Source organism: Pempheris klunzingeri, chromosome 9, assembly GCF_042242105.1.
Source record: "Pempheris klunzingeri isolate RE-2024b chromosome 9, fPemKlu1.hap1, whole genome shotgun sequence".
Taxonomy (NCBI): domain Eukaryota; kingdom Metazoa; phylum Chordata; class Actinopteri; order Acropomatiformes; family Pempheridae; genus Pempheris; species Pempheris klunzingeri.
In genome coordinates, this window is record NC_092020.1 from 13,463,239 (window position 1) to 13,490,801 (window position 27,563).

Sequence of the window (27,563 nt, forward strand, 5' to 3'; positions counted from 1 at the left end):
CCTAATAATGTGCACACCACATACATTACCGTGGATGGACTCTGAGCGCCGCTGTTGATACATCAATGATTAACTGTCCAAATAAGCAGAGCAGCGGTCCACCCCTTTAATTCAGTTCAGTGTTTTACTGCTCGGAAAGAAGACGTCTGGCCCGTCGAGGTCCAGATAGTAGCATTTCTCGTGGAATTTCTCAGCTGAAAATACCCTACCTTTTTCAGTCTATGGATTTAATCACTCCAGTTTTAGAGTGAAAGGGATCATTTCGTCTGTAGCTCTGGATTTATGATGGCTTGTATGTGGATAAACGCCCGCAGAGGCCGATGGCAGGCACTGTTTGTCATTCTTTGTCTGTTCAAGCTGAGCTCAGTGACTGGACAGGCTCGGTACTCCGTACCGGAGGAGCAGGCAGAAGGGTCTTTTGTTGGGAACATTGCGAGAGATTTGGGCTTGGATGTGGCGAGGCTCATATCAGGTAAAGCTCGTATCATTACAAAAGGAAGCCGACAGTACGTTGATTTAAACCGAGACAAAGGCCTCCTTGTTATTAAAGAGCGAATCGACCGAGAAGAACTGTGTGGAAAGACGACGCCCTGTAGCTTCAGTTTCGAGGTGATTTTAGAGAATCCGATCCAGCTTTATCGGGTAACAGTGGAGGTAATAGACATAAACGACAACAGTCCGTCCTTCCCAAAGGATGAAATCCATTTGAAAATTGTCGAAAGTGCTGCATCAGGGACTCGGTTCACGTTGGTGAGTGCCGACGACCCTGATGTTGGTATTAATGATATTCAAAAATACACTCTGAAACCGTCAGAAAATTTCAAATTAGAGGTACAGAACCAGCCTGATGGAGGAAAATTCATAGAAATGGTTTTACAAAACCCGTTAGACCGAGAGAAAGAGGAGACTCACACACTGGTGCTGATCGCTTCAGATGGAGGAGAGCCACATAGATCAGGGACAGTGCGTATTCATATCACTGTGCTGGATGCTAACGATAATGCGCCAGTGTGCAGCCAGCCTGTTTACAAAGCAGATGTCAAAGAGAACTCTGCTGAGGGGACAGTGGTAACCACTGTTAGTGCAGAGGACGCAGATAAAGGAAGTAATGGGGAGGTAACTTTTTCTATCCCATTTGTCGCTAAACAGACAAAACAGCTTTTTGAAGTAAACGCTAAAACTGGAGAGATTAAAGTTGCAGGTAAACTGGATTTTGAAAAATCAAAGACTTTTCAATTAAATGTTCAAGCTAGTGATCACGGTGGATTTACAGATACATGTAAAGTTATTATTCAGGTAATTGACGAGAATGACAACGTCCCCACAATACAGCTAATGTCATTTTCTAACTCGATATCCGAGGATTCTCCTCCAGGAACAACTATAGCTGTTGTTAACGTGGATGATGAAGACTCTGATGGTAACGGTGTTGTCAAGTGCTCCATTAACTCTGATGTACCTTTTAAAATCGAGTCCTCATTAACTGGATATTATACTGTAGTGACCGAAGACTTCTTAGACAGAGAAAGTGTTCCCGAGTATAATATCACCATAACCGTCTCTGACCAAGGCTCTCCGCCTCTGTCTAGCAGTAAAAACATCAATGTGAGAGTGTCGGACGTGAATGACAGTCCACCCAAATTCGATCAGTCAGAATATAGAAAGACTGTAGCAGAGAACAACTCTCCTGGATTCTCTGTGTTTACTGTCAGTGCCAGTGATGCAGACTGGGGCCAAAACGCTCGAGTTTCCTACTTTGTGGACGAGAAAGAGATTAATGGGGTTGCTGTGTCTGCATTAGTGTCAGTAAATTCAGAAAGTGGTGTCATTCATGCAGTGAGGTCGTTTGATTACGAACAAATTAAGTGGTTTGAATTTAACGTAACTGCTCGTGATGCTGGATCACCTCCTCTGAGTTCGGTGGCCACAGTTAGAATACTGATCCAGGACCAGAACGACAACCCCCCTCAGGTTCTGTACCCAGTCCAGAGTGGAGGCTCTCTGGTGGATGAGATGGTGCCTCGTTCAGCAGATGTGGGCTACCTGGTGACTAAAGTGGTGGCTGTGGATGTGGACTCTGGACAGAATGCCTGGCTCTCCTATAAAGTGCAGAAAGCCACAGACAGGGCGCTGTTTGAAGTGGGCTCACAGAACGGAGAAATCAGAACTATCCGCCAGGTGACTGATAAAGATGCTGTGAGACAAAGACTGACTGTGATAGTGGAGGACAACGGGCAGCCCTCTCGTTCAGCTACAGTCATTGTTAACGTGGCGGTGGCGGACAGCTTCCCTGAAGTGCTGTCGGAGTTCACTGACTTTACTCACGACAAGGAGTACAACGACAACCTGACTTTTTACTTAGTGTTGGCTCTGGCTGTAGTTTCCTTCCTCTTCATCACGTGTGTGGTGGTTATTATCTCAGTGAAAATCTACAGATGGAGACAGTCTCGCATCCTGTATCACTCCAACCTGCCTGTGATTCCATATTATCCACCACGTTACTCAGACACTTTGGGGACAGGGACTCTCCAACACGTGTACAACTACGAGGTGTGCAGGACGACAGACTCCAGAAAGAGTGACTGTAAGTTCGGCAGAGCTGGTAGTCAGAACGTGCTGATAATGGAGCCCAGTTCAACAGGGACGATGCAGCGGATACAGAGTGAGAAGAACATCCTGGATGAACCAGACTCTCCTTTAGAGGTAGGTTTATGGATCAAGCCTTCTTCACAATCTTAACATGCATTAGCTGTGTATCTTTAGATCATAGATATTACTTGCTTTTATGTATTAGTTTCACTGCCTTCTCAGAAGGCATCTTCAGTACCACTAGTGATGGACAGCTCGCATCCATCCAGTCAATTAACTGAAGTGTGAAACATCCAGTAATAAAATGCACACCATGAAACACATACATTCTGGTGCTGTTGAGTGATACCAACATTTAATGTTGTCTGTACTGCAGAGGCTGTTTTGTGTCTTTATTAATTGGAAAATATATATATGGCCTTTATGCTTTCAGCAAAGTTTTTGTTTTTTCTGGAGGGAGAAAGCAAATTTAATAGTGTGACGAGAGAGCGTTTCCACGTATCAAAAGTCTCACGGCAGTACTAATTTCCCAGTTTCTTTTGTGGCAGCACTTGTTATTTTCATATCGGACTCTAAGGGCCGCTGTCGGTCTTCAAAGCACATTTGAAGCTTCTGAAATGCAGCTCCACGTCCTGGACTCCTCTCAGTGTACGGCGGAGAGCAGGGCATTCACTCTTAATATTCACTGGTGATTTTTAGACTAATGTACTCGTTGTCACACCGTGGATTATAAACACACCAACAGAAGGACTGTAAACTGTAGTAGGGCGGCTTTTTGCAACATACTTTTTTGCTGATTTGATTGGATTGCCTCGGGAATATGATTTACATCAGCAGTGGACTCACGATGAAATGGCAAGTACGGGCCTTCATCCTTGTTTTTCTCATTGACGCCACAATCTGTCAGATCCGCTACTCTGTCCCAGAGGAGATGAGGAAGGGTTCCTTTGTAGGGAATGTGGCTGAGGATTTAGGTATCGACGCTAAAAGACTGACATCAGGCGGTGCCCGAATTGTTAGCGGTGATAACAGCGAGTATATCAGGCTGGATGTAGACAAAGGGATTCTTGTCGTGGAAGACAGAATAGACAGAGAGCAGCTCTGCGGGCAGACATCGCCCTGTAGCTTGAATTTTGAAATGGTTATGATGAATCCAATGCAACTACATAGCGTTGTAGTGGAAGTGTTGGATGTCAATGATAATGCACCTGTGTTTCACGAGAAAGACGTGCATGTAGAAATAGTAGAATCTGCTCTTCCAGGAACCGAAATATTACAAGAGAGTGCCACCGACCCTGATGTTGGCATCAACGCTTTACATGGTTATACGTTACACCCAACAACGCATTTTAATATCAAGGTCCTGTCCAGCCCAAATGGTCATAAATATGCACAATTGTACCTGTCTAATACTTTAGACCGCGAGAAAGAGGAAAAGCTGCTTCTCACCCTAACTGCTGTTGACGGTGGTGAACCACAGCGGTCAGGGACGCTGAAAATACACGTAACCGTGCGAGACACTAACGACAATGCTCCGGTTTTCATGCAATCGATTTTCAAGGCATCTGTTAAAGAACATGTTCCAAAAGGAACCTTGGTGTTGAGTTTGAGCGCAACAGACGCAGATGAGGGAATGAATGGCCGTGTTACATACCACTTTAATCGCATGTCAAGTAATGTTGCTGAACTATTTAATCTGGATGAAAACAGCGGTGATTTAACTGTAAACGGTTTGATTGATTATGAAGAGAATAAAATATATGAGATAGGCGTGCAGGCAAAAGATCAAGGCGGACAAAGCACATCAACAAAAGTAATAATTGAGGTGACGGATGTGAATGACAACGCACCTGTAATAACACTTACTTCGTTTTCTAGTACCATTGCTGAGAATTCTCCCAGTGGAACTACTGTGGCTATCATTAATGTTAAAGATCTCGATTCAGGCAAAAATGGCAAAGTAGACTGTTCAGTTAACGGTAATATCCCGTTTGCAATCCATTCATCTCTAAAGAATTATTATACTCTGGTGACAAACGGTGTCCTCGACAGGGAGCGTAATCCTGATTACAATATCACTTTCACGGCTAAGGATGAGGGTAGCCCACCACTCTCGACAAACAAAACAATAACACTTCGAGTATCCGACGTAAATGATAATGCCCCAGTATTTGAACACAGTTTTTATGAAGCTAATATCATGGAGAATAACTCCCCAGGATTGTCTGTGTTTTCCGTAAATGCACGGGACTCTGACTCAGGGCAGAACGCAAGAGTGTCTTACCTGCTTGTTGATACTCAGATAAATGGAAACCCCATATCCACTTACATATCTGTTAACGCTGAAAGTGGAACTATACACGCAGTTCGATCATTTGACTATGAGCAAATAAAAACTTTGAATATTTTCGTTAAAGGACAGGATGGGGGGTCCCCGCCCTTAAGCAGCAATACCACAGTTAAATTAATTATTCAAGATCAGAACGACAATCCCCCTCAGGTTCTGTACCCAGTCCAGACTGGAGGCTCTCTGGTGGATGAGATGGTGCCTCGTTCAGCAGATGTGGGCTACCTGGTGACTAAAGTGGTGGCTGTGGATGTGGACTCTGGACAGAATGCCTGGCTCTCCTATAAAGTGCAGAAAGCCACAGACAGGGCGCTGTTTGAAGTGGGCTCACAGAACGGAGAAATCAGAACTATCCGCCAAGTGACTGATAAAGATGCTGTGAGACAAAGACTGACTGTGATAGTGGAGGACAACGGGCAGCCCTCTCGTTCAGCTACAGTCATTGTTAACGTGGCGGTGGCGGACAGCTTCCCTGAAGTGCTGTCGGAGTTCACTGACTTTACTCACGACAAGGAGTACAACGACAACCTGACTTTTTACTTAGTGTTGGCTCTGGCTGTAGTTTCCTTCCTCTTCATCACGTGTGTGGTGGTTATTATCTCAGTGAAAATCTACAGATGGAGACAGTCTCGCATCCTTTATCACTCCAACCTGCCCGTGATTCCATATTATCCACCACGTTACTCAGACACTTTGGGGACAGGGACTCTCCAACACGTGTACAACTATGAGGTGTGCAGGACGACTGACTCCAGAAAGAGTGACATCAAATATATGCAACCTATCAGTCAAAGTTTAGTGAGTGTGGATGGAGCTGGGACTGATGCAGCGCAGATGGAGAAGCAACTGTCCGGCAACTGTTCTCAAATGTCAACTTTGGTGAGTGATATTTTACATCCTTCGTTTTCCGTTTTGTTGTTGTTCTCGTATATTTTTCCTGAAGTAGTTGAAGCAAACAGAACGTCCACGGCTGTCAGCAGCGTCTCGGTGCCACTGTCCACGGTGCTGAAACGGTCGATGTGCTCATTTGAAGTAACTTTCTTTCCTTCATGTATCGCAAGCCAAGTTTTTAGTGTTCATATCACAGATTCTACCGGAACAATGAGACAATTAAATGATCACAATATATTGTAATATATATTGCCTCGAGTACAAAATGTTCTACTACTTCTTTGTTTGGCGTTTATGTATTTTTTATTTTTGTAATTTATTCTACAGATCATCATTGTTTCTCCCTCCTGCATCAGTTGTGATTTTAGTTAATAATAAACTCTTAAAGACATTGAAACAAAGCGTGATTTCACCATCTTATCTTAAACTTAAGAGGCTTAATGGAACAGAGCCTACTCAGTATGTAGCCACCGACTTCATTCGCACTGCTCCTTTGTAAACCTATAATCCATTTCCTTTAAAGGAACTATCCACACGTTTTGAATACATCTAACCTGTTCCTAATAATGTGCACACCACATACATTACCGTGGATGGACTCTGAGCGCCGCTGTTGATACATCAATGATTAACTGTCCAAATAAGCAGAGCAGCGGTCCACCCCTTTAATTCAGTTCAGTGTTTTACTGCTCGGAAAGAAGACGTCTGGCCCGTCGAGGTCCAAATAGTAGCATTTCTCGTGGAATTTCTCAGCTGAAAATACCCTACCTTTTTCAGTCTATGGATTTAATCACTCCAGTTTTAGAGTGAAAGGGATCATTTCGTCTGTAGCTCTGGATTTATGATGGCTTGTATGTGGATAAACGCCCGCAGAGGCCGATGGCAGGCACTGTTTGTCATTCTTTGTCTGTTCAAGCTGAGCTCAGTGACTGGACAGGCTCGGTACTCCGTACCGGAGGAGCAGGCAGAAGGGTCTTTTGTTGGGAACATTGCGAGAGATTTGGGCTTGGATGTGGCGAGGCTCATATCAGGTAAAGCTCGTATCATTACAAAAGGAAGCCGACAGTACGTTGATTTAAACCGAGACAAAGGCCTCCTTGTTATTAAAGAGCGAATCGACCGAGAAGAACTGTGTGGAAAGACGACGCCCTGTAGCTTCAGTTTCGAGGTGATTTTAGAGAATCCGATCCAGCTTTATCGGGTAACAGTGGAGGTAATAGACATAAACGACAACAGTCCGTCCTTCCCAAAGGATGAAATCCTTTTGAAAATTATCGAAAGTGCTGCATCAGGAACTCGCTTCTCACTAGAGAGTGCCGACGACCCTGATGTTGGTATTAATGATATTCAAAAATACACTCTGAAACCGTCAGATAATTTCAAATTAGAGGTACAGAACCAGCCTGATGGAGGAAAATTCATCGAAATGGTTTTACAAAACCCGTTAGACCGAGAGAAAGAGGAGACTCACACACTGGTGCTGATCGCTTCAGATGGAGGAGAGCCACATAGATCAGGGACAGTGCGTATTCATATCACTGTGCTGGATGCTAACGATAATGCGCCAGTGTGCAGCCAGCCTGTTTACAAAGCAGATGTCAAAGAGAACTCTGCTGAGGGGACAGTGGTAACCACTGTTAGTGCAGAGGACGCAGATAAAGGACACTATGGTGAAATATCTTATTCCATAGCTCATGTCGCCAGAGAAGCGAAGCAGGTTTTTGAAGTAAACGCTAAAACTGGAGAGATTAAAGTTGCAGGTAAACTGGATTTTGAAAAATCAAAGACTTTTCAATTAAACGTTAAAGCTAGTGATCACGGCGGATATACAGATACATGTAAAGTTATTATTCAGGTAATTGACGAGAATGACAACGTCCCCACAATACAGCTAATGTCATTTTCTAACTCGATATCCGAGGATTCTCCTCCAGGAACAACTATAGCTGTTGTTAACGTGGATGATGAAGACTCTGATGGTAACGGTGTTGTCAAGTGCTCCATTAACTCTGATGTACCTTTTAAAATCGAGTCCTCATTAACTGGATATTATACTGTAGTGACCGAAGACTTCTTAGACAGAGAAAGTGTTCCCGAGTATAATATCACCATAACCGTCTCTGACCAAGGCTCTCCGCCTCTGTCTAGCAGTAAAAACATCAATGTGAGAGTGTCGGACGTGAATGACAGTCCACCCAAATTCGATCAATCAGAATATAGAAAGACTGTAGCAGAGAACAACTCTCCTGGATTCTCTGTGTTTACTGTCAGTGCCAGTGATGCAGACTGGGGCCAAAACGCTCGAGTTTCCTACTTTGTGGACGAGAAAGAGATTAATGGGGTAGCTGTGTCTGCATTAGTGTCAGTAAACTCAGAAAGTGGTGTCATTCATGCAGTGAGGTCGTTTGATTACGAACAAATTAAGTGGTTTGAATTTAACGTAACTGCTCGTGATGCTGGATCACCTCCTCTGAGTTCGGTGGCCACAGTTAGAATACTGATCCAGGACCAGAACGACAACCCCCCTCAGGTTCTGTACCCAGTCCAGAGTGGAGGCTCTCTGGTGGATGAGATGGTGCCTCGTTCAGCAGATGTGGGCTACCTGGTGACTAAAGTGGTGGCTGTGGATGTGGACTCTGGACAGAATGCCTGGCTCTCCTATAAAGTGCAGAAAGCCACAGACAGGGCGCTGTTTGAAGTGGGCTCACAGAACGGAGAAATCAGAACTATCCGCCAAGTGACTGATAAAGATGCTGTGAGACAAAGACTGACTGTGATAGTGGAGGACAACGGGCAGCCCTCTCGTTCAGCTACAGTCATTGTTAACGTGGCGGTGGCGGACAGCTTCCCTGAAGTGCTGTCGGAGTTCACTGACTTTACTCACGACAAGGAGTACAACGACAACCTGACTTTTTACTTAGTGTTGGCTCTGGCTGTAGTTTCCTTCCTCTTCATCACGTGTGTGGTGGTTATTATCTCAGTGAAAATCTACAGATGGAGACAGTCTCGCATCCTGTATCACTCCAACCTGCCTGTGATTCCATATTATCCACCACGTTACTCAGACACTTTGGGGACAGGGACTCTCCAACACGTGTACAACTACGAGGTGTGCAGGACGACAGACTCCAGAAAGAGTGACTGTAAGTTCGGCAGAGCTGGTAGTCAGAACGTGCTGATAATGGAGCCCAGTTCAACAGGGACGATGCAGCGGATACAGAGTGAGAAGAACATCCTGGATGAACCAGACTCTCCTCTAGAGGTTGGTTGAATAATATAATATCGTTTCTGTGCCGTTATTTATTCCTCTGTTTTCAATTTCAATTACATTTAACTTGTGCGCTAGACTGTCATTTTCAGCTCCACGGACAGCATTTTAATCAGTATCACTTGATAGAAATACGGCTTCTCAATCCATATTCAATACTTCAAAAATATTTCCAAAATTCTCCAACAGTAATATGGTCACACATACTTTCATATCCAATGTACATCTTGATTAACTACTTTTTGTTTTGAAATGGACTGATACATCTCCTTATGCTTTTAGAATTATAAATATGACAAATACTAACAATCAAAAATGCCATTTTTATTATGTCTTCGAAAAGCTTGTAACTACAATATGCTACATTACCGTTCTAGTTCATTTCCTTCTTTTACTCCTATTCAGGACTTTCTAGCTATTGGCAGAACTTAACATTCAAAACATGAACCTATTCATGTATTCAGCACTGTAGTACTGGGAAGTTACAAACAATGAAACTGCTTCTTTTCATTGCTTTAAACCGCTGGCTGTCTTTGATTTTGTGCGGAGTGTATTATTTAATGCTACACCTTTGATTGAAATATTTCACTTGTTAAGTTCAAAGACAACAGGTTATATTTCATTACTGTCCCTTTCTACACATTAGATTGGATAGAAAGTGTTTTTAATACCTGATTGCAGTTGACTCCTGCTCTTTCCTCCGTTTGGACTCTAAGGGACGCTGTTGATCAGTAAAACAGAGTCTAGTGTTGTTGGGACTGTGGCAGAGGAGAGAAAGAGGAGAGGGAGAAACACTTCCTTCATACAAGGCATTCGACGGACATACAGTCGCTTTGAAACAGCATTTTTCTGTTAGTAATCGTACAATTGAGTTTGAAAGAAATGCAGCACTATTGGACTGGATTGTAACGTGAGTCTGTGTGTGGCCGTGGGATATAATTTGCAGATACATTTTGGATTGTATTCTTTACGCCATGGGGATACGCCAGCATCGATGCGGGAAATGGCTGTTGTGTTGGACATTTAGGTGGCAACTGTTAGTTTTTGTCTCCTTGCTTTCCCCCATCAACGGCCAAATCCGTTATTCAATACCGGAGGAGATGAAGAAAGGCTCTCTGATCGGTAATGTAGCGCAAGACCTTGGTTTGGATCTAAAAAGGCTCCGTTCTGGCCGGGCCCGTATCGTGACCGGAGAAAGTAACCAGTACACTGAGCTAAAAACAGACAAAGGGATTCTTGTCGTGAATGAGAGAATCGACCGAGAAGAGCTTTGTGGAGACGTGACACCGTGCAGCTTCAGCTTCGAGATTATTTTGGAAAACCCCATTGAAATGCACAGGGTTATAGTAGAAATATTAGACGTAAATGACCATGCTCCGACCTTCAAAAATGATTTAATTACTCTTGAAATTAGTGAATCTGCAACAGTGGGATCTCACTTTGACTTGGAAAGCGCATATGACCCCGATGCAGGGATTCACGGCTTGCAAAATTACGTCTTGTCCCCTAACGATAATTTTGTTTTGAAGCAACAATCAAACGCCGATGGAATCAAATTCGCTGTAATGATTTTACAGAAGCCATTAGACAGAGAGGATAACCCACACCTCTCTCTGAAGCTGTTAGCAGTAGACGGAGGAACTCCACCCAGATCTGGTACAGTAAATATAGAAATTAGTGTTCTTGATGTCAATGATAATCCTCCTGTATTTAATCAATCACTATACACTGCTACTGTGACAGAAAATGCACCCTTAGGCACCTATATAGCTACTGTGAACGCATCAGATGCCGATAGTGGCTCTAATGGCTTGGTTACATACACCTTTTCTAATGTAAAGGGAAAGTCTAGCGAAAAATTTCAAATCGACAGTTTATCTGGCAAAATAACTGTTGCTGATAATATCGATTTTGAAAAAGACAAAAAATACGAAATAAGGGTGATAGCTAAAGATCAGGGTGGCCTAAGTGACGCCACCAAAGTTGTCATTGAGGTAGCTGATATAAATGATAATGCTCCAGTTATAAATATAATGTCCTTCTCAAGCCTGATTTCAGAGGACGTTCCTCCAGGTACGACTATAGCTGTTTTTAATGTTAAAGATGCAGACTCTGAAAGGAACGGTAAGATAACATGCTCGATAGACTCTAATCTTCCCTTTAAAATTCAGTCTTCTTTGACTAATTATTATAATTTGCTCTCAGATGCACCTTTTGATCGGGAAACTAAACTAGAATATAACATAACCATAACTGCAACGGATTCAGGGTCACCCCCACTTTCTACTAAAACAACGTTGCACCTCAGAATTACTGATGTAAACGATAATGCTCCGCTCTTCACTAAACCAAATTATTCTGCCTACATCATTGAAAATAATGTCCCCGGTGTGTCAATATTCAGTGTGAGCGCAAAAGATTCGGACTGGAATCAAAACGCAAGAATCTCGTACTTTCTGGAGGACACACATGTTGGTGGAAGCCCGGTTTCTTCTTATGTGTCTATAAACTCTGAAACTGGAGTTGTACAAGCTGTTCGCTCTTTTGATTATGAACAGATCAAACAGCTGCTTTTTGTCGTCAAGGCGCAGGATGGAGGCTCCCCTCCACTCAGTAGTAATGTGACCGTGAAAGTACTGATCCAGGACCAGAACGACAACCCCCCTCAGGTTCTGTACCCAGTCCAGACTGGAGGCTCTCTGGTGGATGAGATGGTGCCTCGTTCAGCAGATGTGGGCTACCTGGTGACTAAAGTGGTGGCTGTGGATGTGGACTCTGGACAGAATGCCTGGCTCTCCTATAAAGTGCAGAAAGCCACAGACAGGGCGCTGTTTGAAGTGGGCTCACAGAACGGAGAAATCAGAACTATCCGCCAAGTGACTGATAAAGATGCTGTGAGACAAAGACTGACTGTGATAGTGGAGGACAACGGGCAGCCCTCTCGTTCAGCTACAGTCATTGTTAACGTGGCGGTGGCGGACAGCTTCCCTGAAGTGCTGTCGGAGTTCACTGACTTTACTCACGACAAGGAGTACAACGACAACCTGACTTTTTACTTAGTGTTGGCTCTGGCTGTAGTTTCCTTCCTCTTCATCACGTGTGTGGTGGTTATTATCTCAGTGAAAATCTACAGATGGAGACAGTCTCGCATCCTGTATCACTCCAACCTGCCCGTGATTCCATATTATCCACCACGTTACTCAGACACTTTGGGGACAGGGACTCTCCAACACGTGTACAACTACGAGGTGTGCAGGACGACTGACTCCAGAAAGAGTGACTGTAAGTTCGGCAGAGCTGGTAGTCAGAACGTGCTGATTATGGAGCCCAGTTCAACAGGGACGATGCAGCGGATACAGAGTGAGAAGAGCATCCTGGATGAACCAGACTCTCCTCTAGAGGTTAGTTATAAACGATTTATCATCGTCTCTGTGCTGTCTATTCTAGTTAACTGGTGCGTGCTATACCATCATTTTCAGCACAGGACAACAACTGACTTTGCATCACTTGCTTGAAACAGATCCTGCTGTAGAGGGTGGCTTTGGCTTTCAATGACGCTGCATCAATCCAAATAACTATCCTTACCAGATAATTTTTTTAAAATGCCTTCAGTTATTCAAATCTAGCTAATATATGTGTTTACTATTTAACGCACATAAACCACTTTGACATTCCGAAAATATTCCCTTTTACCTCAAGTGACATATAATTAAATCCATGTTTTTACAAGTACAATAATATCAGTACTCAAGCAATTTGTAAAACTGAACCATGCAAATAGTTTAGATTAGTCAACTTGTAAACCGATTGATTGGGATAACCTGCACTGATTTGCAAAATGAATCACCTCTCCCTGATTATACGTTTTTTTCTTTATTATTGTCTTTTTCGTTATTGATATTATTATAGTATTAGATCCATAGTAAATCTGAACTAACGTCAGATATATAGATTTATACTTAAAGAAATAAACACTCTCCTCGTCAGTGCCTGTCAGCACCATGGACAGCACGACATTCAGCACACTTTGTTGAGGTTTCATTCGTGTGTACCTTCCTCTTTTTTATGCGTTTCCTCTGTGTGTTCCTACAGCTGGCTCTCTGTGCCCGTGTGTGTGTGTTTGTCATTTTTCGCTGATGTTCACAGCAAGTTATTTCTAATTTAGTCAGAAATATACGGGGAAACATTAAGAACATATTTGAACACATGTTGTGATCATCAGCATAAAAATCAGGACTCTCTATGTTATGTGTAGTTCAGTGCATTGAACTCACAGGGACGCTGTTGACTAGTCTGCTGAGATTTCAGAGCTCATTGCAGCTGTACCTCCCCCATCATCTCGTTATGTTACAGAGAGAGAGAAAATAGAATTAAAAGGCACGTTTTGGAAGAGGAGGATGATCAAACACGGAGATACCATGCGAATTATCAGCGTTTGAGGGATTGTGGACACTTGATTGCTTCATTGACGTTTGTATCTTAAGCTTTTCGCTGGACAACGGATTTGATACCACTTTTTGTGGACGGGAGAATGTCGGACAGAACAATGACACGGCAAGTAGGCCTACTGTTGTTTGTCTCGGTTGTTTCTCTCAGCTCGGTTCTTGGGCAGGTCAGCTACTCCATTCCTGAGGAAATGGCGAAAGGATCTTTGGTCGGTAACATAGCTCATGATTTAGGTTTAGATGTGAAACGGCTGAAATCAGGGAAAGCTCGTATTTATACCAGAGAAGGTCCAGAATACATCGAGCTGAATAAAGAAAGGGGAGTCCTTGTAATCAAAGAGAGGATAGACAGAGAAGCGCTCTGTGGACAGACGACGCCCTGCGCTCTTGATTTTCAAATCATTTTGGAGAATCCTATGCAGTTTTATAGCATCACGGTGGAGATCACCGACATTAACGATAACTCTCCTGGGTTTAAACACAGTGAAATGAAACTCGACATTAGTGAAACAGCTCAGATTGGATCCAAATTTGTTTTAGAAAAAGCAGTTGACGACGACGTGGGTATCAATGGGCTCCAGGGCTATTCACTCAGTTCAAGTGACAGATTCATTTTAAATCCTTATAGAATAGGCAGCAGTAGAAATGTTGAAATGGTTTTAAAGAAGCATCTTGACCGAGAGAAACAGGAGCGGTTGGCTTTAATACTGACAGCTTTAGATGGTGGCGACCCGCAGCTGTCTGGAACCATACAAATTGTCATAACTGTATTGGACGCCAACGATAATGCACCTGTTTGCACTCAAACCGAGTATAAGACTAATGTTAAAGAAAATTCGATGAAAGGAACTGTTCTAACCACGGTTAGCGCATCTGATTTAGACGAGGGTCCGCACGGGCACATACAATACTCAATTTCTAATGCTCCAAAGGGGGCATTCGAGCTGTTCGATATAGATAAAGAAAATGGGATGTTCACTTTAGTGGGAAAACTTGATTATGAGAAATTTCGACATTATGAGATCGACGTTCAAGCATCAGATGAAGGCGGTAACTCAGATGTATGTAAAGTTATAATTGAGGTTTTGGACACAAATGATAACCCTCCAGCAATCAATATAATGTCAACATCATCCAGTATTTCTGAAGATGTGAAGCCAGGCACAGTTCTGACGATGATGAACGTTCAGGATCCAGATTCAGATGAAAATGGCAAAGTCCACTGCATTTTAGATGAAAATGTCCATTTTTCAATCATGTCGACATCAAACAATGTCTTTACTTTAGTGACAGACAGTGATTTAGACCGAGAGACAGCCTCTGAGTATAACATCAGTGTGACCTGCTCTGATGAGGGAGTGCCCTCCCTCTCCAGCAGCGTCACTCTCACCTTACAGATCTCTGATGTGAATGACAACGAGCCTGCTTTTGAGAGGAGCTCATATGAGGCCTACATAGTAGAAAACAACACACCAGGCCTCTCTATATTCACAGTGAAAGCCAGAGACGCTGACTGGAAGCAGAACGCGCGTGTTTCTTACCTCCTGGAGGACTCCTCTGTTAACGGAGTGCCAGTCTCCTCATATGTGTCCGTCAGTGCTGATAGTGGAGTCATCCATGCAGTGCGCTCTTTTGACTACGAGCAGATCAAAGACTTCCAGTTCCGCGTCAAGGCGCAGGATGGAGGCTCCCCTCCACTCAGTAGTAATGTGACCGTGAAAGTACTGATCCAGGACCAGAACGACAACCCCCCTCAGGTTCTGTACCCAGTCCAGACTGGAGGCTCTCTGGTGGATGAGATGGTGCCTCGTTCAGCAGATGTGGGCTACCTGGTGACTAAAGTGGTGGCTGTGGATGTGGACTCTGGACAGAATGCCTGGCTCTCCTATAAAGTGCAGAAAGCCACAGACAGGGCGCTGTTTGAAGTGGGCTCACAGAACGGAGAAATCAGAACTATCCGCCAAGTGACTGATAAAGATGCTGTGAGACAAAGACTGACTGTGATAGTGGAGGACAACGGGCAGCCCTCTCGTTCAGCTACAGTCATTGTTAACGTGGCGGTGGCGGACAGCTTCCCTGAAGTGCTGTCGGAGTTCACTGACTTTACTCACGACAAGGAGTACAACGACAACCTGACTTTTTACTTAGTGTTGGCTCTGGCTGTAGTTTCCTTCCTCTTCATCACGTGTGTGGTGGTTATTATCTCAGTGAAAATCTACAGATGGAGACAGTCTCGCATCCTGTATCACTCCAACCTGCCTGTGATTCCATATTATCCGCCACGTTACTCAGACACTTTGGGGACAGGGACTCTCCAACACGTGTACAACTACGAGGTGTGCAGGACGACTGACTCCAGAAAGAGTGACTGTAAGTTCGGCAGAGCTGGTAGTCAGAACGTGCTGATAATGGAGCCCAGTTCAACAGGGACGATGCAGCGGATACAGAGTGAGAAGAACATCCTGGATGAACCAGACTCTCCTCTAGAGGTTTGACTGCTTTTATACCGTTTCAATGTATTTTTAATTATTCAAAACATGATAAATAAACAGCATTTTGTCTTTAAGTAACAAACACGGGAGCATAGCGTTTTAAAGGGCATGTTTCATCAAGGGGACAGACTTTAATGCTCTGCATAACATTATAAATTGGTTAATTGTTCAGACATTTTTTAATTATTTCACGTGTTCATTCACCAAGGAAACTTTAACCTGTCTTACTAGAAGCCATGCCATATTGTTTGGATGATAATAATCATTATCATCAGTCGTAGTATTAGTGATAATAGCTGAAGTAGTAGATGAATTAACTCTTATAAGTGGGTTCAAATGTTTTCAACATCTTTCAGCACTAAGTGGCATAACATTATTTGAACCGCTTGAGCTGTTCAGCTTTGATTCACTTCAGAACTGCGGACAGCGACACAAATAGTACAACAGCACTTTCATCCCGTGTGTCAGCTGATGTTTCCACAGTTTCAAAATCGGACTTTTCTTCCGCTTTACTCACAATTTTCCTCTAATCGTTATTTGGGAACCCCTTTGATTTCCGAGTCTCTTTTTTATATATATCCAGCCTTTCAACTGGATTTTATAACTCGTATCCCTGATACACCTGCGAGATCTGATGAACCCAGTGTTTTTAAATTGTGTTTGATATCTTCAAATATATTATTGTAACGACTTCGACAGTCAATATGATTGATATCGATCATGTCTTCCTCTTGCAGTTGTTTGGAAAGTCTCAGATATTATTTAAGTGATGTATTGTAACTAAATGTCCAGGTGGTTTACATTGAGCTCTTCCCACTGGGATTTTAGTTGGTATTGTGCAGTTTTACAGTCTGGACTCTTAGGGCCGCTGTTGACCAGAGTGTTGATGAGTGAGAGCAAGGTTGTAGCAGCGCCTCCCATGTAACATCGTCACAATACAGAGAGCACGACGGGCAAAGCTCGGACAATTCTGGCTGAGGAGCATTTTTCAAAAGAAGAGGAGAAATTTCGATTTGCAAAAGAATTGCCTCCAATGTGTTGGATATGGAGCTGCTGCTTTGAGATCTGACAGTGGAATCTAAGAGATATCTGTGTTTATTGGAATATAAGCAGACTGTGGAGCCTCGCTGGGGAAATACTCGGATAGAACAATGAATCGGCAAGTACTGCTGTTTATCTCTCTCCTTTCCCTCGACTCAGTGATCGGGCAGGTCAGCTACTCCATTCCCGAGGAAATGGCGAAAGGCTCTTTAGTGGGCAATGTAGCACAAGACTTGGGTTTAGAAATAAAACGTTTGCTATCAGGTAAAGCTAAGATCTATACTAGAAACAGCGACGAGTACATCGAGCTGAACAGAGAGAGGGGAGTCCTCCTCGTCAAAGAGAGAATCGACAGAGAGGTACTGTGCACAGAGACGGCGCTTTGCGCTTTACATTTTCAGATCATTTTGGAGAATCCTATGGAATTTTACAGCGTTACTGTCCAGATCACAGATATCAATGATAATGCACCAGCCTTTGAAAAAGGTGAAATTAAGTTTAGAATAAGTGAGTCAGCGGTGATCGGGGCGAAATTTGTCCTTGAAAGGGCTGTGGATCTTGATGTTGGAATTAATGGCGTTCAAAAGTACGAATTAAAACCAACAGAAAATTTTGCTCTGAAACTAGATAATAACCCTGACGGGAATAAAAATGTTGAGATGTTGCTACAGAAGCCTTTAGACAGAGAGAAACAAGAGCAGATCTCTCTCGTGTTAACTGCTGTAGATGGAGGAGAGCCGCAGATGTCAGGAACAATGCTGATTGTCATCACAGTTTTAGACGCTAATGATAATGCCCCCGTTTTTACACAGCCCACATACAAGGCTACAGTTACTGAGAACTCACCTAAAGGCACAGTTGTTGCCACAGTTTCAGCTGCAGATGCAGATCAAGGCTCAAACGGTAAAATAACTTATTCAATCACAAATACATTAGGAAATGTAAGGAAGATGTTTGAGGTAAATGAAGGAAATGGCGAAGTGTCCTTAATTGGTAACATTGACTTCGAAAAGTCAAGACACTTTCAAATAAATTTACTTGCAAGTGACGATGGAGGACTCACAGACTCTTGTAAGTTAATGGTAGATGTTCAAGATGTTAATGACAACAAGCCTGAAATTAATATAATGTCGAAGTCAAACGTGATATCAGAGGATGCCAAAATGAATACGGTCGTTACAATGATAAACATTGAGGACCAAGATTCAGCAGAAAACGGAAAGGTGCAATGTTTTATTAGCGAAAATGTGCCTTTCAATTTGAAATCATCAACAAATAATTTCTATAGTTTAGTGACGGACAGTAAATTAGACCGAGAGAGAGCCTCTGAGTATAACATCAGTGTGACCTGCTCTGATGAGGGAGTGCCCTCCCTCTCCAGCAGCGTCACTCTCACCTTACAGATCTCTGATGTGAATGACAACGAGCCTGTTTTTGAGAGGAGCTCATATGAGGCCTACATAGTAGAAAACAACACACCAGGCCTCTCTATATTCACAGTGAAAGCCAGAGACGCTGACTGGAAGCAGAATGCGCGTGTTTCTTACCTCCTGGAGGACTCCTCTGTTAACGGAGTGCCAGTCTCCTCATATGTGTCCGTCAGTGCTGATAGTGGAGTCATCCATGCAGTGCGCTCTTTTGACTACGAGCAGATCAAAGACTTCCAGTTCCGCGTCAAGGCGCAGGATGGAGGCTCCCCTCCACTCAGTAGTAATGTGACCGTGAAAATACTGATCCAGGACCAGAACGACAACCCCCCTCAGGTTCTGTACCCAGTCCAGACTGGAGGCTCTCTGGTGGATGAGATGGTGCCTCGTTCAGCAGATGTGGGCTACCTGGTGACTAAAGTGGTGGCTGTGGATGTGGACTCTGGACAGAATGCCTGGCTCTCCTATAAAGTGCAGAAAGCCACAGACAGGGCGCTGTTTGAAGTGGGCTCACAGAACGGAGAAATCAGAACTATCCGCCAAGTGACTGATAAAGATGCTGTGAGACAAAGACTGACTGTGATAGTGGAGGACAACGGGCAGCCCTCTCGTTCAGCTACAGTCATTGTTAACGTGGCGGTGGCGGACAGCTTCCCTGAAGTGCTGTCGGAGTTCACTGACTTTACTCACGACAAGGAGTACAACGACAACCTGACTTTTTACTTAGTGTTGGCTCTGGCTGTAGTTTCCTTCCTCTTCATCACGTGTGTGGTGGTTATTATCTCAGTGAAAATCTACAGATGGAGACAGTCTCGCATCCTGTATCACTCCAACCTGCCTGTGATTCCATATTATCCGCCACGTTACTCAGACACTTTGGGGACAGGGACTCTCCAACACGTGTACAACTACGAGGTGTGCAGGACGACTGACTCCAGAAAGAGTGACTGTAAGTTCGGCAGAGCTGGTAGTCAGAACGTGCTGATAATGGAGCCCAGTTCAACAGGGACGATGCAGCGGATACAGAGTGAGAAGAACATCCTGGATGAACCAGACTCTCCTCTAGAGGTTAGTTTTCAATTAATAATGTTGAACTAATTTGATATCCGCATTTTATATGCGGCCACAGAGTTGTTCAGTGTTGGGCAGCAGCGCATTTTAGCAAAAGTTCTCTATTTTATTGTATGTGAACTTATTATCCAGTTCTTTTCCAAGTTCAGCACCACGGACAGCGCCTCAGTGTCATCACTTCTTGTGGTTTGAAGATTTGCCATGTGTTGCATTTAAGAAAGTCCATCCAGCATTTGAGATTTTAAATCATTTACCTAACAGTGCAATATCAATTCATGATATGAGCGTAATCTTATCTTTCCTTTTCTCCAGTGTCAGGGTAGTTGTACAATTATGTTTTTTTTTCATACGTTAAAATACTTTGTTCATCTTAAAGCTTTTCTTGAATATGCAAACATGCATTATTAAATCTTACACAGTACATCTAACACTTTTTTACTTCTTTCATGTCTTTGGCATCAGTTTACTTCATGTTGTTGGACAACAAAATCTTTGTTATTATATGAAATAATCAGAGGCGCTATGATGCACAGTTTTCATATGTCTTTTGAAAAATTAAGGTCTCTCTTTCCAGGTCCTGATATTCTAAGACAAGAATGTGCTGGGCTTATACTCATGGATAGTTTGCTTGCAGAAATTCATATCCAGCTGCAGTGGGATGACTTTAGTTGACTTAGTAGTAAGTGATTCAATGCTACAAACATGAATTATGAACATAATTTGATTTATTATCTTTAAATTCAGATTCTGTGATTTAAACCTTGAATGCATAGGTATTTTGCAGTTGGCAGCATCGGATTTACAATATATGTCGGTCAAAACCTTTGTATTTTTGAGGCTGACTTGCCATTTACAAGTTAATGAGTAATACTTGTAAAGAAAGAGCTCGGTATTGTGATTTCTGCGGGTTTGAAGTCATAGAAACAGCCTGTGAAGTGACGTGTTATCCCAACATTACAAAAATACTGGAGAGAGAGAGAGAGATTCATGAAAACATTGTTTTTCCTACTTCGAGTCTATGCTTTCCCTAATCACTGTTTGCTATTCACAAAAGCAACGTTTTCAACGTAGTTTGTTTTAATGACACGCTCTTTTAGGTGCAGTTATATACCAAGGAAACGTAAAAAGAATATATTTTCATAATAATAGGCTATTTGTTTTTAAATGGACAAAACTGACTAACCTGACCATAGTACCTGACCATAACCTGGAGAAACAATGAATCATTTTCCATCATCTGTAGTATTCTGTAGTTCAGCTTGGTGAACTCTTAGGGCCGCTGTTGGCCAGTCTGTGTTAGTTAAGGAGATGAAATCAGCAGTACCTCCCCCATCATTTCATACTGAGAACGAGAGAAAGGCACAAGGAACAGTGCAGAATAAAATACCCGAGCTGTAAACGTCGATTTGGAAGGATACTGTACTTTTGTTCTTGTAATTTACGACCCGACTCCGTGATTTTATGACAAACTGGTGTGTTCAAAGGATTGCCTCTGGAAAAAAAGGCGTTTTTACAGGAATGATACACGTTTCATTTTACAAGAACACGACGGACAGAACAATGAGACGGCAAGTGCTCCTGTTTATCTCGATTCTCTCTCTCAGTTCAGCCATTGGGCAGGTCAGCTACTCCATCCCAGAGGAAATGCCAAAAGGCTCTTTCGTGGGAGATATTGTGCAAGATTTGGGTTTGGATGTGAAAAGACTGAAATCAGGAAAGGCGCGCATTTATACGGGAGATAGCGCAGAGTACATCGAGTTAAATTCAGAAAGGGGAGTCCTTCTCGTCAAAGACAGAATAGACAGAGAGGTGGTTTGCGCTCAGACGTCGCCCTGCGCTTTGCATTTCCAGGTTATTTTGGAGAATCCAATGGAATTTTATAGCATTACTGTCGAGGTTACAGATATCAACGACAACGCCCCGATTTTTAAAAGAGGTGAAATGAAATTCAGGATAAGTGAGTCAGCTATCACAGGAGCAGTGTTCTTATTGCAACAAGCAATAGATCTGGATGTCGGTGAGAATGGCCTTCAAAGTTATTTGTTAAAGCCAACCGATAATTTTGTTTTGAGACTGCAAAATCAAGCAGATGGAAGCAAGATGGTAGAAATGGTTTTACAGAAACCATTAGATCGTGAAAAACAGGATCATTTGTCGCTTGTTTTGACTGCAGTAGACGGTGGTGAGCCGCAGCTTTCCGGAACTGTTCAGATACACATTAATGTACTAGACAGTAATGATAATGCTCCGGTTTTTACCCAGAAAATATATAAGTCATCTTTAAGGGAAAACTCGCCCGCAGGGACGCAAGTAATGATTGTAAGTGCTTCTGATTCAGATGAAGGATCTAATGGAAAGATATCTTATTCTATACTAAATCTACTCGACAACGTGTCGGAATTATTTGAGATAAACAGAGAGACCGGGGAGGTTACTTTGATCGGTAATACTGACTTTGAAAAAAAGCGACAATATCAAATACATGTCCAGGCCAGTGATGAAGGAGGACTAACAGACTCATGTAAAATTATAGTGGAAATAACTGACACAAATGATAATATACCTGTTATAAATGTCATGTCAAAGTCCAGTGCAATAAAAGAGGACATTCAGCCTGGTACTGTTGTGACCATGATAAATATTCAAGATCCAGACTCAGGAGAAAATGGAAAAGTACAATGTTTCATTAACGAAAACATTCCATTCTCAATTTCTTCAACGTCAAATAATTTCTTCAGTTTAACAACAGACAGTGAATTAGACCGAGAGAGAGCCTCTGAGTATAACATCAGTGTGACCTGCTCTGATGAGGGAGTGCCCTCCCTCTCCAGCAGCGTCACTCTCACCTTACAGATCTCTGATGTGAATGACAACGAGCCTGTTTTTGAGAGGAGCTCATATGAGGCCTACATAGTAGAAAACAACACACCAGGCCTCTCTATATTCACAGTGAAAGCCAGAGACGCTGACTGGAAGCAGAACGCGCGTGTTTCTTACCTCCTGGAGGACTCCTCTGTTAACGGAGTGCCAGTCTCCTCATATGTGTCCGTCAGTGCTGATAGTGGAGTCATCCATGCAGTGCGCTCTTTTGACTACGAGCAGATCAAAGACTTCCAGTTCCGCGTCAAGGCGCAGGATGGAGGCTCCCCTCCACTCAGTAGTAATGTGACAGTGAAAATACTGATCCAGGACCAGAACGACAACCCCCCTCAGGTTCTGTACCCAGTCCAGACTGGAGGCTCTCTGGTGGATGAGATGGTGCCTCGTTCAGCAGATGTGGGCTACCTGGTGACTAAAGTGGTGGCTGTTGATGTGGACTCTGGACAGAATGCCTGGCTCTCCTATAAAGTGCAGAAAGCCACAGACAGGGCGCTGTTTGAAGTGGGCTCACAGAACGGAGAAATCAGAACTATCCGCCAAGTGACTGATAAAGATGCTGTGAGACAAAGACTGACTGTGATAGTGGAGGACAACGGGCAGCCCTCTCGTTCAGCTACAGTCATTGTTAACGTGGCGGTGGCGGACAGCTTCCCTGAAGTGCTGTCGGAGTTCACTGACTTTACTCACGACAAGGAGTACAACGACAACCTGACTTTTTACTTAGTGTTGGCTCTGGCTGTAGTTTCCTTCCTCTTCATCACGTGTGTGGTGGTTATTATCTCAGTGAAAATCTACAGATGGAGACAGTCTCGCATCCTGTATCACTCCAACCTGCCCGTGATTCCATATTATCCACCACGTTACTCAGACACTTTGGGGACAGGGACTCTCCAACACGTGTACAACTACGAGGTGTGCAGGACGACTGACTCCAGAAAGAGTGACTGTAAGTTCGGCAGAGCTGGTAGTCAGAACGTGCTGATAATGGAGCCCAGTTCAACAGGGACGATGCAGCGGATACAGAGTGAGAAGAACATCCTGGATGAACCAGACTCTCCTTTAGAGGTTAGAATTAAACATTTTTTACAGTGAATTTTTCATTCAATGCAACACGTTTTTGTTTTTTTTCTCTTTAAAAAAATCAATACAAAGATTTGCATTATATTTGGAATGTTTAGTCTATATATCTCTTTATAGCCTTTATGTCACCCAGTGCGTGCATGCGTGCGTCCGTGTGTGAGGGTGCTTCTCCAGAAACAAGACTAGAACTATATGTGATAAGTATTTTCACGAGCGTCATGAAAACTCCAATACTAATGTCTGATTCAGGGTGGTGTGCCTTCACAGTTAAAGTCAATTCCTCAACATTGGCTTAAGAGTGAAGTAGCTGACATCTACCTGGTCTCTCTACCAACTCGTAGGCTTAAATGGTTATTATCTTTGCACGGATGTGTGTAGTACATTAGAGTGAACTCTTAGAGACGCTGTTGGCCAGTGTGTGATAAGTGTAGGGCAGGTTTCAGCAGTACCTCCCCCATCGCCGTTTTGTTTCTTAAATCAGAGGAAAACAGACACACAGTGCGACTGTTACGGACTAAGAGAGCAGCCATCACCAACGCGGACAGCTGCAGTTAACTGTTATTCAGTGACTACCTCAGTTCGTTGTATATACCGAGGAAATACGTCGGATTTTTCCCCCAATGGAAATAGGACTCTGGCGGGATTTGTGCTGCATGAAAATGCCGGACAGAACAATGAGGCGGCAAGTGCTGTTGTTTATCTCAGTCCTCTCTCTCACGTCGGTGGTCGGGCAGGTCAGCTACTCCATTCCCGAGGAAATGGCAAAAGGGTCATTGATTGGTAACATTGCTCAGGATTTAGGGTTGGACAGAAAAAGACTGACAACAGGCAAAGCTCGGATATTTACAGGAGACAGCGCAGAGTACATCGAGCTGAACAGAGAACGAGGAGTCCTCCTAATCAAAGAGAAAATAGACAGAGAGGCGCTCTGTGGACAGACGACGCCCTGCGCTTTGCATTTTCAGATTATTTTAGAAAACCCCATGGAATTTTACACCGTTGTTGTCGAAATCACAGATATAAATGACAACACTCCGATATTTGAAAAATCTGACATGAGATTCAAAATAAGCGAATCTGCTGTAATAGGAGCTAAATTCTTGTTAGAGAGAGCAATAGATCCCGATGTTGGCCTGAATAGCCTGCAGAGTTATGTTTTGACGAAAACCGAAAATTTTGTACTGAAATTAAAAGATCAGCCGGACGGAGAAAAGATAGTTGAAATGGTTTTACAAAAACCCCTTGACAGAGAAAAACAAGAGGAGATATCTCTAGTGTTGACTGCTGTGGACGGAGGGGAACCAAACCTATCTGGCACTGCACAGATACACGTTACAGTGCTTGATATCAATGACAATGCACCTGTTTTTACCAAGACGGTTTATAAAGCTACAATACCTGAAAACGCCGCAAGAGGTACGGTGATAACCAAGGTCAGTGCCTCAGATGCTGATAAAGGACCAAATTCCAACATAGTGTATTCGATATCCAACACGATTGCAGACGTGCGAGACATGTTTGAAATTGATGAATTAAATGGGGATTTGATCTTGAAAAGTAGTGTAGATTATGAAAAGGCACGTTACTATCAAATACATGTGCAAGCCAGTGATGAAGGAGGACTGACAGACTCATGTAAGATTACGGTTGAAGTGATTGACATTAATGATAACAAGCCAGTTATTACCATAATGTCACAGACTAATGTCATCCCAGAGGACTCTAAACCAGGAACAGTTGTGACTATGGTAAATGTTCAGGACTTAGACTCTGGAGATAATGGTAGGGTTCACTGCTCAATTAATGAACATATTCCTTTTACATTAAAGCCAACATCAAGCATTTTTTTTAACCTAGTGACAGACAGTGATTTAGACCGAGAGAGAGCCTCTGAGTATAACATCAGTGTGACCTGCTCTGATGAGGGAGTGCCCTCCCTCTCCAGCAGCGTCACTCTCACCTTACAGATCTCTGATGTGAATGACAACGAGCCTGTTTTTGAGAGGAGCTCATATGAGGCCTACATAGTAGAAAACAACACACCAGGCCTCTCTATATTCACAGTGAAAGCCAGAGACGCTGACTGGAAGCAGAACGCGCGTGTTTCTTACCTCCTGGAGGACTCCTCTGTTAACGGAGTGCCAGTCTCCTCATATGTGTCCGTCAGTGCTGATAGTGGAGTCATCCATGCAGTGCGCTCTTTTGACTACGAGCAGATCAAAGACTTCCAGTTCCGCGTCAAGGCGCAGGATGGAGGCTCCCCTCCACTCAGTAGTAATGTGACCGTGAAAGTACTGATCCAGGACCAGAACGACAACCCCCCTCAGGTTCTGTACCCAGTCCAGACTGGAGGCTCTCTGGTGGATGAGATGGTGCCTCGTTCAGCAGATGTGGGCTACCTGGTGACTAAAGTGGTGGCTGTGGATGTGGACTCTGGACAGAATGCCTGGCTCTCCTATAAAGTGCAGAAAGCCACAGACAGGGCGCTGTTTGAAGTGGGCTCACAGAACGGAGAAATCAGAACTATCCGCCAAGTGACTGATAAAGATGCTGTGAGACAAAGACTGACTGTGATAGTGGAGGACAACGGGCAGCCCTCTCGTTCAGCTACAGTCATTGTTAACGTGGCGGTGGCGGACAGCTTCCCTGAAGTGCTGTCGGAGTTCACTGACTTTACTCACGACAAGGAGTACAACGACAACCTGACTTTTTACTTAGTGTTGGCTCTGGCTGTAGTTTCCTTCCTCTTCATCACGTGTGTGGTGGTTATTATCTCAGTGAAAATCTACAGATGGAGACAGTCTCGCATCCTGTATCACTCCAACCTGCCTGTGATTCCATATTATCCACCACGATACTCAGACACTTTGGGGACAGGGACTCTCCAACACGTGTACAACTACGAGGTGTGCAGGACGACTGACTCCAGAAAGAGTGACTGTAAGTTCGGCAGAGCTGGTAGTCAGAACGTGCTGATAATGGAGCCCAGTTCAACAGGGACGATGCAGCGGATACAGAGTGAGAAGAACATCCTGGATGAACCAGACTCTCCTCTAGAGGTTAGTTTTCCAGATCATACATACTGTCTTTATCCACTGGTCCTGGGCCTATTTTTTTACAGCACAGTGGATTAGAGCTTGTTGGATGTAGCCGTGCTCTTAATTGTGCGGTTGTTCTGATTCAGCACCACGGACAGCGCACAGAGCAGTCGTGTTAGTCAAATGCCTTAAGGGAAAGGTTTCCTTCCATAATTTCTCCCTGTGTTTGTTTTTCTCTCTATATCCCTCTTTGTTTCCCCTTTCTCTCTCTTTCCTTCTCTGTTTGTGTGTGTGGTTGTGTCTATTGCAAGCCTCTCTGTGTTTACTTGTGTATTTGGTATCCATAGAGTCTTCGTAATAGGCGTGTCATTGAATATAATGTAGACAAATAGACATTTATATTTATTTAATATACACAATTTACAGGCGCACGCAGAAGCGCAGAGTGGATTCAGGAATTATCACTCCGAATGGTTTATTCTGTCATGCAGCACCACGGACAGCGCAAGTGATAGCTGTGTCACTGCAATGCTCTAAAACTCAAGTATCATGAAAAATCACCTAGATTTTGTCCATTTTGTACTCATTCACTCCTTCACATGGTACATGCAGCTACCGGTTTGTCCTTGTAACTGTACACGTGTGTGTTTCTTTGCACTACCTTTGTTGGATGTATTATTGCTTCATATTGTACTTTATATCATTCGTTGCCTTAGTCATCTGTTTGTCGTGTATCAGTGATGTAGACAGACAGGGATTTTAGTGTTTATATGAGAATTCAATTAATCAAAATATCTCTTAATAAATCGTTTTATTGTATTTTTTAATTCCTTCATGTTGTTTGCCAATGTAAATCGGCATGTAGTTCAGTCCATTGAACAGGCAGGGACGCTGTTGGCCATCGAGTTGCTGAGGAAGCATTTGTTGCAGTACCTCCCCTATATCTGTACATATTGCATTGGCAAAGAGAGGCACAGTTAACAGTCGGGATCGC

At 43.4% G+C, this 27,563-nt stretch overlaps 7 protein-coding genes across 7 annotated transcripts; all 7 read left to right on the forward strand.

Moving 5' to 3' along the window:
* The first annotated feature begins 285 nt into the window (after positions 1-285).
* LOC139207676 (protocadherin beta-16-like) lies at positions 286-6,326 on the forward strand. Its single transcript, XM_070837415.1, has 5 exons — positions 286-640; positions 1,928-2,703; positions 3,497-3,640; positions 5,090-5,668; positions 6,261-6,326. The coding sequence occupies exons 1-5, from the start codon at positions 286-288 to the stop codon at positions 6,324-6,326; spliced, it is 1,920 nt and encodes a 639-aa protein (XP_070693516.1).
* A 345-nt stretch (positions 6,327-6,671) lies between these two features.
* LOC139207677 (protocadherin beta-16-like) lies at positions 6,672-9,098 on the forward strand. Its single transcript, XM_070837416.1, has 2 exons — positions 6,672-7,026; positions 8,314-9,098. Exons 1-2 carry the CDS (start codon positions 6,672-6,674, stop codon positions 9,096-9,098), a joined length of 1,140 nt encoding a protein of 379 aa, XP_070693517.1.
* Positions 9,099-10,069: 971 nt separating this feature from the next.
* Positions 10,070-12,627, forward strand: LOC139207678 (protocadherin gamma-A5-like). The gene is made up of 2 exons (XM_070837417.1): positions 10,070-12,496; positions 12,616-12,627. Exons 1-2 carry the CDS (start codon positions 10,070-10,072, stop codon positions 12,625-12,627), a joined length of 2,439 nt encoding a protein of 812 aa, XP_070693518.1.
* Positions 12,628-13,626: 999 nt separating this feature from the next.
* On the forward strand, positions 13,627-16,035 carry LOC139207679 (protocadherin gamma-A2-like). The gene has a single exon (XM_070837419.1). The coding sequence runs from the start codon at positions 13,627-13,629 to the stop codon at positions 16,033-16,035; it is 2,409 nt and encodes an 802-aa protein (XP_070693520.1).
* Positions 16,036-17,183: 1,148 nt separating this feature from the next.
* On the forward strand, positions 17,184-19,763 carry LOC139207680 (protocadherin gamma-A7-like). Its single transcript, XM_070837420.1, has 3 exons — positions 17,184-17,512; positions 18,800-19,568; positions 19,704-19,763. The coding sequence occupies exons 1-3, from the start codon at positions 17,184-17,186 to the stop codon at positions 19,761-19,763; spliced, it is 1,158 nt and encodes a 385-aa protein (XP_070693521.1).
* A 1,368-nt stretch (positions 19,764-21,131) lies between these two features.
* LOC139207681 (protocadherin gamma-A7-like) lies at positions 21,132-23,717 on the forward strand. The gene is made up of 3 exons (XM_070837421.1): positions 21,132-21,460; positions 22,748-23,516; positions 23,706-23,717. Exons 1-3 carry the CDS (start codon positions 21,132-21,134, stop codon positions 23,715-23,717), a joined length of 1,110 nt encoding a protein of 369 aa, XP_070693522.1.
* Positions 23,718-24,190: 473 nt separating this feature from the next.
* Positions 24,191-26,748, forward strand: LOC139207682 (protocadherin beta-16-like). The gene is made up of 2 exons (XM_070837423.1): positions 24,191-26,590; positions 26,716-26,748. The coding sequence occupies exons 1-2, from the start codon at positions 24,191-24,193 to the stop codon at positions 26,746-26,748; spliced, it is 2,433 nt and encodes an 810-aa protein (XP_070693524.1).
* The last annotated feature ends 815 nt before the right edge of the window (positions 26,749-27,563 follow it).